The sequence below is a fragment of the Dermochelys coriacea genome, chromosome 9 (genome assembly GCF_009764565.3).
Source record: "Dermochelys coriacea isolate rDerCor1 chromosome 9, rDerCor1.pri.v4, whole genome shotgun sequence".
In the NCBI taxonomy this organism is placed as follows: Eukaryota; Metazoa; Chordata; order Testudines; family Dermochelyidae; genus Dermochelys; species Dermochelys coriacea.
In genome coordinates, this window is record NC_050076.1 from 95,678,329 (window position 1) to 95,692,564 (window position 14,236).

Here is a 14,236-nt window from a genome sequence, read left to right on the forward strand (position 1 = left end):
CAAATGAATGATATTTTACTGCATTGATAAGAACGTTGATAAGTCATTTAAATAAATGTTTATTTACTTAGAAGTAAGAGACTGGAAGTCAAAGTATAAGCCGCATGTAGAAAGTAAGCCAGATCTTGAGATGTTGTAAACTGGCAGGGGGGCAAATGAAGTCAACCCAACTGAAGACAGACTGAGCTACACCATTTTACACGATGTGAGGATCTATTTATTTCACACACGTTTCCTTCTTGTAAAGGGGGTGGAGGGGGGAGGGACAGAGAGAGAAATTGGAATCCCTTCATTGAAATAATTTTTTACTAGCACTGCAAATACAGAGTTGTCATTCTCAAACAAGTCATACATGCTTGTCACTTTACGGGCTCAATCCTGTTCACATTAAAGTCAAGGGGTCTTTTACCCTTAACTCCCATGACAGCAGGATTAGACACATATGTCAAACACCCATGTAATGCACACTACAAAAATATTATACAAACACAGAACAACAACTTCATCACAAATAGTGGTTTACTTCATAAGTTCAAATTCCCTATTTATTTTATCACCGCCCTAGAAATTAGGTGAACATGGGTTGGGGAGGAAGCAAACAAACCCATAGATAACAATAATATTTCACATTAACTCTTTATGGTAAAATGTAAAATAGACATCAAAACAATCCCTAATTATTTTTAATACTTGATCAAGTGTTTTCTAAGAGCTTAGACAGAGTGAGTATTTGAATAAACAATTTGAGCATTTATATGAGCCTTTGTATTCTATACATTTCTGCCAGTACAGAAGAGCTACTTACCAGGACACCTTGCAGTGTTAGAAATATCTTGTGGTGCAAAATGTATCATATGTATTTTATACAAACTGTGTCTAAATAGCTTCATCTTAGCTGGAAAGAAACGCGAATATAATAGCATATAGCTCGTTGCGATGAGCAGAAAAATCACGTCATTTACACTACCTAACAATCTCACACACACACACACACCTAAAATCTCCTATTTCAGCTAGAAAAGGGCCCAAACCAAAACCATGTACCAAGCACCCCGAAACTTTGGAGGGGCTTGGAATTGAACCTGGATCAGAATTGCATGGCCGGCCAATAACTTCATGGGCTTGATCCAAAGTCCACTGACATTACCGTGGATGAAATCCTGGCCCCACTGAGCTGAATAGAAAGACTCCCATTGAATTCAGTGGATCCCTGAATCAGACTTTACATAAAGAGACCACCCCAAAACTCTAGATCCACTTAGCCTTGCTCTTTTTTGAAAAATCAAAATCTGGATCTGAATTTTGTGGCTTGGGATCGTCTCTCACCCAAACACTACCTTAACTTTGCTATTAACATATAATTTGCACCACTGCGTCTATTCATGCATGTATACATGGAAACTATTGTTAGTGCAGAACTGCTGATCAATCAAGAGGTATTTCACAATTTGTGTGTCTTCTTCAAATATGATTGAAGTCTGGCTGGGGATACTGATTGTCCAAAGATGGATTTTGGTTGGGTCTTTTTGATTACTCGACAGCAATGTACAAATCTCCAACAGCGTGCAGCTGGGACCTCATCACTAAAATACTCACAGCCCTCTCTGTATTCCTTGTATTCGGGGATGAGACAAAATGGATAAGGGAGTTGGGATACAAAAATAAAGCACTCTTTGGGGCCAGGAAGAGAGGAGAGGTTATTGTGGATGGTGATGAGGAGGAAGTAAGGGGCCAAACTCTGTCCTCAAAGAGTCAAGGTACCACTTCAGCAACAGTCTCTCTCATGCTGAGCTACTTTTAACTCACTTTCCAGCGTGAAAGTTGTGTTCGGCAGGTGACGTTACTTTATACAGAAGAAAATTAGTTGAGAACAACAGTTAGGCTATTTGCTGCTGAAAGGACTCCATAGGGCAGGGGTTCCCAAGCTTTTTACTCAGGTGACCCACCTACAGCATTTTGTCCTTTTTCTTGCAACCCACCCAAGGTCAAAATTAATGGGGGTGGGGCGTGCACCTAAAATCATAGGCCAGCACCCTTCTCCTCCTCCTCGCCCCAGCAACCCACAACAGCGTCCTCCAGCCCAACGACCCTAGTCCGGGCCGGTGTGTAGGAAAAGCCCCGGGGGATGGGCGGGAAGAATGGGACAGCAAGCCCACCCCAGACTCACCCAACAGTGACAGCTCCTCTCCCTGTCATGATGGAGGGGTGCTCGGTCCAAACCTGAGGGGCACTTGATCCCCTGCATCAAGTGGCAACACCTGGAATGGAAAGCTGGGCCCAGCCCCAAAGGACAGAAGCCACCACTGTGGGGTCGGTAGGTCAGGCTCACTCTCCAACTCTCCCCCGAGGTCTTTCTTCCACACCGGGCCTGCAACCAATCTAGTACTTTCTTGTGACATGCTGCTGGTCTAGGAATACATAAACAAGAAAAACTACAACATTAATTAAAGTGTAAACTGTAGCATTAGGCATTTCCCCCCGTTAGTGTCCATTCACATGTGCTGTGGTTCCATGGTGTAAATCGAGTATCATAACTTTAAGGCTTAGATTTCTAAGCCACTTAAGAGAATTGAGTGTCCAAAGCCCTTCCAAAATACCAGCCTAAATTTTTCTTTGCTTTTAAAAAAATGTTCTCAAACAAACAGACATTGAAGCTGGCTGTTTTAGCATTCAATGCTAAAGTGCTTAGCTTCCTGCTAACCTCATTTTCTAGCACCTTGGTAGTTCAGGGAAACAGAGTCTATTTACAGACTTTCTTAAAAGCCTCTGAAAAAGAGTTGCTGGGTTTTCTTTTGATTCACTAATGCTCTTAATCAGCCCCTATAAAACCTTTGGAAAAGCAGAGAAAATTTGAAATACTTCAACCCCCCTTCCCCAACTACATTCCCCTCCGCCCCCTGCTATTGTAAAGAGGCACATCAACTGAATATTACAAGATTCTTCTAGGCATTTATCAGTGTGTTTATGCTTCAAGTCAAAACACGTTTGAGTGGATGCAAAAGCTCAGCAGAACACAACAGTTAGATCTGATGAGAATGGCAAAGCTTAGCAGAACTTGTCAGTTGAGAGCTTTGCTCACTGGAGTGGATCAATGAGTTTCTGAAACTCATCTGAGTTGGCCAAGGGTCAGTTTCCCTGGTGATGAGGAACTTGGCCACTTGTGAGGGAGAAAAAAGACAAGAGAGAGGATAGATTCCACTTGTCCTGAATTGCAAGAATGCAACCTTATCGGTCAGGTTTGTTTAACTTTTACTGAAAGAGATAATGTTCTTGAGCTCACATGCAAAATCTGCCCCTTACAGAACGGTTCTGGGAGCGTTAAGGATCAGAGAAACGGATAGAAATAAATAGGCAAGTAAACAGGCTACAACATCTGGTAACAAAAACGCAATGAGAATCTGGTCTCAGTGACTCCTGTCTAAATCTGGAGTAACTGTATTGAGTCTAAATTTACATAAATTGAAGCTGAGTTCAGTTGTTTGTTAGCTTGAAACATGCATGTAGGTTTAAAGCGATGCATTTTAGAGCAGTAATATAAATATATTTCAGTTTGGAACCCAATTGAGCTTCCCTTGAAGTCAATTTGAGTTTTAACATCAATTTCAACTGGAGCAGGAGCAGACACAGTCCAGATTTACTTTTATTTTTATTTGCATGAGTTTGAGCCATTGCAGTCAATGCACTCTGACAAGGAGAAATAGAAAGCTGGCTTAATGCACGACCCAAATATCTTCATCAAACCTAAGAATTTCAGCTGATAAGTATTAATTCAACAAACTGAAGGACCCACAAAGCAGCGTATGATGGGGTGAAATTAAAGGAAAAAGCTAACAAAGGTAGTCAAAAGTTTCTCTCTACATTGAGGGGAGATGGCTGAGGTCAAACAGTAAGCAAATTCTTCATCCCTCCCACACAGAACCCAGCAATTCAAAGGAAAAAAAAAAGGAATGGATCAAATGGTAGGAGACCAATGCTTAACCATAAATGCCATTTTAAGATGCCTTCTCCGTGGCATAATAATGAGGTTTTCAGCACTTCTGGATGAACATTCTCTCCTGAAAAAGGGAGGGTAGGAGCCTGCTGTCCTTCGCAAGTGCTTACTTGAAGTACTCTGCATACTGATGGGATTCACCCTCTACAGAAGGCCAAATTACACTACAGTATAGTCTATGGTGCTAGCTGTTTACACAAGGGTGAATTTCAGCCACAGAGCATTGTTTTAAGTCACATGAGTCAAACTGACATGGGCAGTCTTCAGAGCCTTTCAAGTTTAAAATATTTGGGACAAAACCCATTAACATTGTTTTTCCCTCCTCCCTCCCCCTACGAGGTTCTGATATGGTTTCATGACTGCCTGTTATTGGCCAGATTCTGATCATATTTCCACCAGGAATGAATTAAAGGTAACTCCACTGACATCATTCAGACTCAAAGCTAACGGACTTACTCTGGATTTACACCTATATAACTGAGGTCAGAACAGGGCCCAATACCCAAAAATGCTATAATCTTGTCTCTAAATAACATTGGTGGGTTTTTTTCCATTTGTGGGTAGTGGAGAATTTACATATTCATCATTAATCTTCACAGTTCTCACAGACTCTTTTCTATTAACTTAAGATGCCCAACTAATGAACTGACATAAGACTGATTATTGAAATGGAGGAAGCAAGAGAAACAAACAATCTAGTTCATGCAAGCCACCTCAGTGGAGTGACACTCAAAATGGAAATCAAGACAATTAAAAAAAAAAGTGTCTGACATAATATCAGTGGTTTCGAGAGAAAATATTTTACAATCTCAAAAGGAGATAGCTACACCAGGTCCATATTCAATCACTGTACCAGCTCGAACAAAACCAGCATTCCTCAAATGGTCCCACTGCCTGCTACTTAGAGGCTAATTAGCACCCGGCACTTCTGCACTCAAGAGCAAGGGGCATGCTGAATGGAGAAGTCACAGGGAATCAATGCTGCTGAAACACAAGTCATAGCCAGAGAGAAACCTGCATTTGGCATTGCAGACATTTCAGAATAATTTTTGTAGAATAATTATTGCTACTGCTTGCGAAGACACAAGTTAATTACCTCCATTTCAAAATGGTAACACCATCTTATACTCATGATCTTTACTTTCAAGGTCAGCAAGTACATTACGGATTGGTCTTGTTTCCTAATGAGTAACACATATTAATTTGATCACAGCAGGGGAGAAACATGTACTTCCTATGCCCTTATGAAAAGCTGGTTTCAACTAAGATCCTTAGAAGTGAATGGACTACAAGATCTATTACATAGTAAGTCCATGGCATTTTAAAAAAAGGTATATTAATGAGTGACAAGGAAATATTCTAACTGTTTATTCTTGGTAATTGTATTATGGTTATTAGACATCTACAGCCAAGCTGTAACAACAGTGCTATATTTGTAGATACGTACAGACATAGGGTAATAAACAAGAAAGTGATAAAAACCTAGCCAGTCCCAAACACTTCAATTACGTGAATGTACTTTAGGATAAATGAAGTCTATCTGACCTCTAATTTCATCTATCCAGATACCAAACACTTTGTAATGAAAGCCGTTACTGTAGTCAAATGGGTGACTTTGTTCATAATCTCAACAACAAAATTAGACTTCATGATTTCTCACATTTCAAACATTACTAATATTCTTGAACATCTTTGGTCTGTAATATGACTAAAAGCCAACCGCTCCTCTACAATTTCTTCCATTCAAAATGATCGACTCAGTATATTCACAAACATGTCAATTGTCCACTTCCAAAAAGGAAAAAAAAAAACCCCTCTCATTAATCCACCTCTCATTATCCAGAATTAAAAACAAAAACTTAGTCAAAATGATTGGCAACATGCCCAGAAAAAACGATGAGATCAATAATACAAACAGACTTAATGATCCTCTTCCTAAAGAATCATTTTTCTACTTCTTCTACAGAATGCTTTGAAAAAAGAATTGAAAACAGAAAAACCTGGGAAATGTCACATCTCCCAGAAAAGTTTATTTCTCTGTATTTTTTGGTAAATAGGAATGTTTCCACTATGTTAATTGACATTTGCCATCTGCTATAGTGGTAATATGCGAAATCACAAACTGTATCAGTGATTAGCCTGGAAGAGCCTAAAAAATTTCATTAACGTTTCCAGTATCTCATTTCACTCATGAGCAGTTTAAAATTATGGCATTTGTATTCTGATGCAAGGTCAATATTATTTTTGAAAGTGTTTTATTTTTGCAATTCAAGTTGTTTACACTATTATCTTGACACAAATGGTTACAACTTAAAACTAAGAAAAAATGGGTTTCTTTTTTTTTTATAAACTAAAAACAAAGAAAAAAAGATTGATGTGCAATTCTCTGTAGATACAAAAAGAATTTATACGCGCTTTTCATCCCAAAGCACCCACATTCTACAAGGATCACTTCAGCCACCAACAACATGCATCCACCTCAGGGATGGAATAAGGCAGATGTTTAACAGGGCACAGCAACTAAAGGCAACAGTTTAGGGACAGAAACGAAGAAGTCAACATCCAGAGGATATTAGGGAGGCAGAATGTAAATACTATGGTTTAAGATTATTAATCTGCCAATCCTCATGCAGAACGTCCCTCAGCAAAGGCAGATTGGGTAGCACATGTTAAATCCACCGTGGATGCAAGAGCACTGCTCTGTTTTAGAAGCCGGCCAGCTAGCCTCTTCTTCCAGCTGAAGAGGATCACACAGCGGCAGGGGAAGGGAACTGCTACATGCAGCTCCCTCTAGTGCTAAGGCCCATGTTTACCATGCAGCATCCAAGAAAGACACACACTGCTGCTGTCAAAGGAGGCAGAAAGAAGGGGAACTTGACTGTCCAGGCTGAATCACTTCCTTCGGTGCTGAAATTCAGCAACAGGGAAATAGGGCACAGGAAGAGCTTGTCTGTGAGGAAAGGGGGACAGCAGAGAAGGATACATCTGAGGGGAGCGCTTGAATCAGTGCAGGGAAAGAACTTGCAGAAGGTGTTTAGGCAGCTTGGAAGGCAAAGAGAGTTGAGGCGGTGAAGAAAATTGGGAGGAGAATAGAATCTTCGGGGGGGGGGGGGAAGAAAGACAACGTGGAGGCTTCAGAAAGTCACAAGCAGCAGAGGGTGGCACATTGAGACATAGCAAACCGTGGCCCTTCTACAAATCTTTGCTTTTTGATGGGGAGAGGGGGGTTTACAATGTCAACCTCTAGCAATTACCCAAACTAGAAGCTGGCCAGAATAGGGGCACTAGCAGCTCTGCTCTAGGGAAAAGGGCCATGGACACCACTGACTGCAGTTCTCTCTCTCAATCTCCCTATCAAAAAAAAAATGAGCATTTACAAATAAGCAAACAGGAAAGACAGGTGTGTCACACATGCAATAGAATTTCTCCTAGGAGATGCCCGCCTAGGAACCATAGACCAAATTCTATCCTCAGTTACACCTTTCCTTATACCCATCCCCCCATGCACAGGGGTGTAAATCAGGGTAGCGTTCGGCCTCATCTCATCAGGTGTTCATGGTGGGTCAACTTCTGATAACCTTATTTAGATCTTACTTTACCAGTAGCCCTATTAATTTAATGCTCTATATCCAGAGAGACAAATGTGCAGCCATGAATTCTGAAAATAGGCTGTCTTTTTATTTGCTCTGCAAATAGCTACATAGTTTTAGTACTGTGCCACCCTATCTCACCCATCATCTTTAATCTGGGGGCCATTCTGTCATGCTTCATAAATGCATCAATTTACCAGGAAAGAAACTCTTTTCATCTTATTTTATACAGAGACAGTCTTCCACTGATTTGGTCACTCTTTTTTTCCCATCACAGGTGAGCTCTGGAAAGGAGCCATCAACCAGGGAGATCTTTTCAGATTGCTGCTAACTATGAGGCTGCTACCAAGGCAGGCATCATCTCCTAGGAGCAAGAAGCAGTCGCCACTGCTGCCTAGCAGAATTCCACAGGACAGCGGCTGAGAGGCACAACTTGCTCTATTAGAAGCAGCATTTTAATTGTTAAAGAAAAAAATCTCTCAAACCTATGCAAGCAGCGAATAAAATTAAAGTTTAATAATGTATAACAAGATCCTAGAATAAAAATTGTTTTGAAAAGTTTGCACTGATAAGGCAAATCAAAACGCATTTACTAAATAAAATACATTAATAGATCTAAAAAAAAATGTAAAGGAAAATATCTGAAAAAAATCTCTCTTTGCCATCAAGGCGAACCACATGCAAAACTCAGGGAAGCAAAACAAACATAAAAATTGAACCATAAATAGCTACTAAATGAATTCATAATCTGTGTGCTACCATGTTATTCTTAAACATTATAGAATTGAAAACCCAAATTTGCAGAAGACAAGGAAATTTAGCATTGGTTCTGCTCTGTTTGGAGAGGGGAGGAAGATGATTTACTAAAGTACTACAGATACAGAACAGTGCCAGTCTTTGCAAACGGTACTAAAAGGGAATTTAGAAAGAGTTAATGCAGCAAATCCCATCACAAAACGGTCACTTTAAGTAATCCCTACACCAGATTTTTCTAGTTTTCTCAGCAATAAATACATTTAGTTGTTTGCCGTGTCACAGACATAAGACAATAGTAACGGAAGCTCTCAAATAAGTACCTCACCCAAAGATGGATGCTATTCCAGGCAAATATTCCAACTTCAACTAATATGAAAATACTTCTCCTCCTTCTTGAAATGAGACCATTTTGAAGACTGATTCTTCAGTGGTTCATTGCAGCACTTCCGTTTTAAACCTGATCTAATGAGCAGCAATAGAAGTTACGGCCTCTAAAGATAAGCAATTGACATGTTAGCATATTAATGTACACATATGTCACATAACTCACTAGAAAACAATTTGCAGAATGACCCATATATTTGACCCTATACATGCAAACTTTGTTTACTTCTTAAATATAAAGCTACTTCCTGCTGGCAAAAGTCCTGATTAAAATAACACAGATTGTAGTAATTTATAACAAAAATCTATTGCTTAAAATTCCTCAAAGTTGCAGATAATATATCGTTAGTTATAGTAAAGCTTTAAAAATCAGTCAGCAGAGTCCACTTCAATCTCTGCATGATAATAAAGGATTATTATGTGGGGTAACCTATTTATGAAAAGGAAACAGTGTGCTTCTTTCAGACTCCATCAATTGCTTTAATAAGGAATTGAAAAGCCTGGCCTACTTTATATGCAGATCACCATCCCAGTTGCATAAGGATTTACAATAGACAAAACAAAACTTTTTGTTGTAAATAAGAGCTGTTTGTTGAAATCACACAATGTTTGAATCTAAAAATTATTTACAGGCTACTAAGGCTCTATAAAGTTTGTGTATCTCACTTGTTAATTAAAATGTTGTCAATATTCTCCAGGAAGGAAAGAAATGTACATTTTAGATGTGAAGGTAAAGATTCAAGTAACACAAGCCCAAGTCAAAGGCAGAACAGAAAATATATTGACTGTGTTTACTGATGTTCTTATTAAAACCCATATTGAGATTGAAAGGTAATCGATTAATAAACCCCTCTAAAAATTTAAACTACTGTATTTAGTAGGAGTTGTTTATCAACTAGGTTAGGATTGTTGCACGGTTACTTTCTATTTAGATAGGGAAAACATGAAATTGTTCACGTTGCTGAAAGTTAGTATGATGTATCTATCAATCTCTAGCAGACTGAGGGGACCCAGGTTCTAATCTCATTTCTGAAGTTTCTCTGCAAGTTTGTTTATTCATTTACATGTATGGCTGTATGTTTAATGAGGTTGTGTGGCGGCCCCTGCTGGTGTGCATGCTTATTTTAAAAGTACTACACCTGGCAAGAAAGCAAAGTGGTAATTCCAATTAAGTTAGAAAAATAAACTCTGTTGTTAAATGTATAAAAATATCTAATTTAATGCAGAAAATATATATTACAAGTAGAGTAATGTTTTATTTAGTATGAAAATAATCTTAAACCACTGAACATTATTGGCCATGTTAGAGCTGCAGTGTAATGAATTGAGAAGGGACATTAATTGTTCAGTTCACTATGATGTCATGTTAAATGTCTTTTATTAAGGAACTGTTACTCCCATCTGAGGCAGCTGATTACCTCTAGTCCATTGCTAAGTCCTCTTAGTTGATATCAATGAATCACTTAAACCAAACCCAAAGGGGAAAAAAAATCCAAATAATTTACAGTTCAATCTATAAAGTCCTAGAACTACATTCCCTTAAAGAAGGTCTGGTTTCCTATAACTCAAGCAAGATCGTTTGATTTAATGCAGCTGACATATAGATCTATTTTACATTTTTTTAATTTCAAAAATACAACACATTAAAATAGGTTCAATTTATCAAAGCTAAGAGCAACAATTAAGTAATAATGTACTTAAAGTGCAAAGGCACTTTAACACAAGAAAGTGATGCCCAGTGGCTATACTTGTAATTGAAACAGCAGTATTGTATATTATTATTTACAAAAAAAGTTATAGTCCAGGAAAAAGATCTTTGGAGATCTTCTACATAATACATTACCTTTCCACTTTAAATTGAAGAAAAAAAAAGTCTCCCTTCCTCCCAACTCAAAAAAAAAAAGAATTATGCAAAAATCTATTGTCAAAACATTCATTTGCAGAGACAGTTCCTAAGGGGAGGGGAAAAAGAAGAAAAATGTAGAAATAACTTAAAGGGACCTTTGCAAAAACAACACTACACCCACAGTATAAGAGGGTTATGTTTGCTTGTTTTCAGAATTTAAAAAGTGGAAATATTGAGAATGTGACAAATCACACTGATTCAGAACTCAATACTAATCAAGTTTGACTTTAAGACCCTTTTAAAATGCCTCCTTCCCCCCCCCCCCATCCACCCTCACAGCTGACTAATTGCAGTTTGTTTTTCCAGAACTTCGAGGTAGTCTGGTTCCGTTTGTAGCTTTCCTTGCAGCAAAGGATGCTCGGGTTTAGACTGTTCTGCAAAATATTTCCTGGGTGTTCCATACAAAACAGTCTTATTTATCCTGTCCTGGTTTTGGCGTCTGGATTCATAGGAAGGAGCAAACTGCCTTTTGGGTAAGGTGCAAAAGTTATAATGAACAACCCCTCCACTGGGGAGTTCCTTGACCCTCTCTGCAACGTTTTGATACAGTAGCTCTGGCTCCCTTGGCGAGGAATGCTTTTCCAGCAATTCAGCGGCACTGATTGTAAATGCAAGGCTGGCGGAGTCTTCCTTTTTGTGGTCAAGATTGCTATAGCTAAACTCATGGAGATTCCTGTAGTATGCAACTGGATCCCCTTCCTTTTGCATGTAGATTGGGTTTTGGCACATCTGCCCGACAGGAGGGGGGATGTAGTTATAAACATGCCCTTCGGTTTTATCATGGTTCTCCATGTTGTAAGACCCATACTGCAGCTGAAATGAACTTATATCTAAGTTGTTTGCGCTGTTGGGCACACTTGGCACTCCCTTTCGGCGTTTCAGAACAAAGACAAACAAGCCTGCCCCAAAACAGACAGACAAGATAAACACAACCAGCAAGCCTAAAATTAAGACAGAGAGTGGAACTTCTGTGTGTATTTCTGGATAGGAGCTGGGCGAGATGCTAAGGGATTGTGGTGTATCTGTGTTATGAGTCATAAAGAGAGTAGAATCTGACAAGTTAGGGTTCTCTGGACAGATGGCCTCTTTGCTCAGGAATTTCAGATGTTCTCCTGAGTGCTTAGCTGGAGACTCGCATATGACCTCATTGATAACTACAGGGGGACTTGCCTGCTGATTGTTCTGCTCAGTGACATGCTCTATCCAGTCCCTGAGCCCAATTATGTCACACGTGCAATCCCAAGGATTTTCTTGGAGGTCTATCTGAATTAAAGCCGAGAGCTGGTCGAGGATGCCTCTCACAGGCAAGTGTGAGAAGTGGTTGTTCCTCAGATTGAGCCTCGTGAGGGAAGTACCACCAAACACATGATCAGGCAAAGACCTCAGCAAGTTGTTGTTCAGAAATAATAGATGAAGGTTGCTCAGAGCATCAAAAGTGCGTGGCAGGATTTCCTTAATGACATTATACTCTAAGTAGAGATACTGCAAGCTCTGCAGTCCACTGAACATAGAAGGGTACAGGATTTCAAGGTAATTGCCATTGAGATAAAGTCTGCGTAAACTGATGAGGTTTGTAAAGGCACCTTCCTGTATCACTGCGATCCTGTTGTTTCCTAAATGTAACAAATCCAGAGAGGTGTATTCAAGGAGATCAGTTTTATAAACAACCTGTAGATAGTTACTTGTAAGGTAAAGTTTCTTTGGACTGGTGGGTTTGGGTTGGAGATCTGAGATGTTACTGATCTTTTTCTCTTGGCAGTTCACATTTAGACCATTGTCAGAGCTTTGCGAAGTGCAGACACAGCCACTTGGGCAGGTGATGGGCACAGGGGACTTGGTCTGGTAAACCATGATAGGTCCGAAAATTTGCCTGTCTTTTGACACCGTGACCCGAGGCGTTGGACGGTTCCTCATTTTGGGTGGCCGGCTGGCTTTTGGGGCTCTGGTGGGACTGATGGCAGGGTTGGCCGTGGGTGAGAGCCTCTGGATGTGCGTGTCTGAGTGGGAAGGGTGCTTTTCCCTCTGGTGAGAGTCACTGGAACTTTTCCGAGGGCAGAGGTCTTGCCGGGTGAGCTGGGTCACGTCCTTCCCATGCAGCCGGAAGGGCGTCTCGCAGACGATCTCCCCGACAAAGACGGTGATGGTGTCCAGCCAGGCTTTGAGGGGGAGCAGGTCGCAGGTGCAATTCCAAGGGTTCTCCTCCAGCTGGATCTCCATAATCCCACCAATGTGCTCCAGGACGCCGGCGAAGGGCAACATCTTCAGCCTGTTCCCCCTCAGGTCCAGGTGGGTGAGCAGGACGAAGCGGAAGACGTTGCTGGGCAGGGACAGCAGGAGGTTGTCGTTGAGGATGAGGACTTTCAGCTTGTTGAGCTGGCTGAAGGCTCCGGCCTCGATGGCGCTGATATAGTTGTAATCGGCCTGCAGGTATTCCAGGCTCTCCAGGCCCAGGAAGGTGTCCTCCCGTAGCACCTCCAGCTTGTTGTTGTTGAGGTGCAGCCTCTTGAGGGTCCGCAGGCCACTGAAGGCCCCGGTGCGGATCTCCTGCATGTCGTTGTTGCCCAGGTGCAGGGTCACGGCGTTGGAATAGTTGACGAACTCATTGGGGTGCAGGCGGCTGAGGGCGTTGCCGCTGAGGAAGAGCTGGTAGATCTTGGAGGGGGGCGGCTGCAGCAGGCTGACGGTGGTGAAGCCTTTGTTTTCGCAGTTGATGTTCAGCACGTTCTCCTTCTCCTCGCAGGGGCAGCGGCTCCGGCTGCAAATGTCTTTGGCGGGCTTGCGGCTCTCCGTCGTGGGCGAGATCCCCGCCACTGTCAACACACTGAGCAACCAGACCCCCTTCAGCATCTTTAGACGCCGCGCGGGTCCCGGCTCCGGTACCTACAGACAAACCTGCAGGCAGGTGGGGAGGGGAAGGAGAACCCCAGTTAAGGAAGCCAGGAAAGGGGGGGGGGAGCAACAAGGCAGATCTGGGCAAAAGCCCCCCCCACACACACACACCCTCCTCCCACTGGTCCTGGGGGCAGCCCAGAGCATTCCTGCTAACCCCCTGCCCCCCGAGTTACCCCAAAACTGGCTCAGAGCCCCCCCCCGCCCCCAACCAGCTGCAAGGGACCCCCCCCCCACACACACACACCCCAGCAGAGCCGCCTGCCTCCGCTCAGCCCCGAGCTGCCCCGCTCCCAGGCGGCTCCTTGCGCCCCGACTCCGAGCGCTCCCCCGGCCGCGGGACTCACGCATCAGGACCGCACCCGGCTCCCCGCCCGCGCACCGACCCACGCGCTCCGCATCCCGCAGCAAGCGGCGGCCGCGCCGCATGGAAGTTTCGCCCCGGCGGGCTGGGCTGGGCGCGGGGGGGCGGGGAGGAGACGGAGCCGGAGCCGGAGCCGGAGCCGCCGCCGCCGCCGCTCCAGTCCCGGCTGCAGCCCGCGCCCCGCCGCTGCGCCGAGCGGTTTGAATCCCGAGGCTTTTGCAGGCTGCCCTTGGACGGGGCCGGGGCTGACGTCACGGCCGGGGATGGGGCGGCCGGGGGATGCACGCCTCCTCCCCCGCCCCGCTGCCTCCTCTGGCCGGGACCCCCCCCCCCTCCGAGCCCGCACGCCCCAGCCC

General features: G+C 42.8%; 1 protein-coding gene across 1 annotated transcript; it reads right to left on the reverse strand.

The window, feature by feature from the left end:
- Window positions 1-7,205: 7,205 nt before the first annotated feature.
- On the reverse strand, window positions 7,206-14,127 carry SLITRK2 (SLIT and NTRK like family member 2). Its single transcript, XM_038417738.2, has 2 exons — window positions 13,864-14,127; window positions 7,206-13,519 (listed from the first exon to the last, which is right to left on the reverse strand). Exon 2 carries the CDS (start codon window positions 13,472-13,474, stop codon window positions 10,901-10,903), a length of 2,574 nt encoding a protein of 857 aa, XP_038273666.1. The 5' UTR covers window positions 13,475-13,519; window positions 13,864-14,127; the 3' UTR covers window positions 7,206-10,900.
- Between the last annotated feature and the right edge of the window lie 109 nt (window positions 14,128-14,236).

Coding starts and splice junctions, on each gene's coding strand:
- SLITRK2 (XM_038417738.2), bottom strand. CDS start 13,474: ATGCTGAAGGGGGTCTGGTTGCTCAGTGTGTTGACAGTGGCGGGGATC.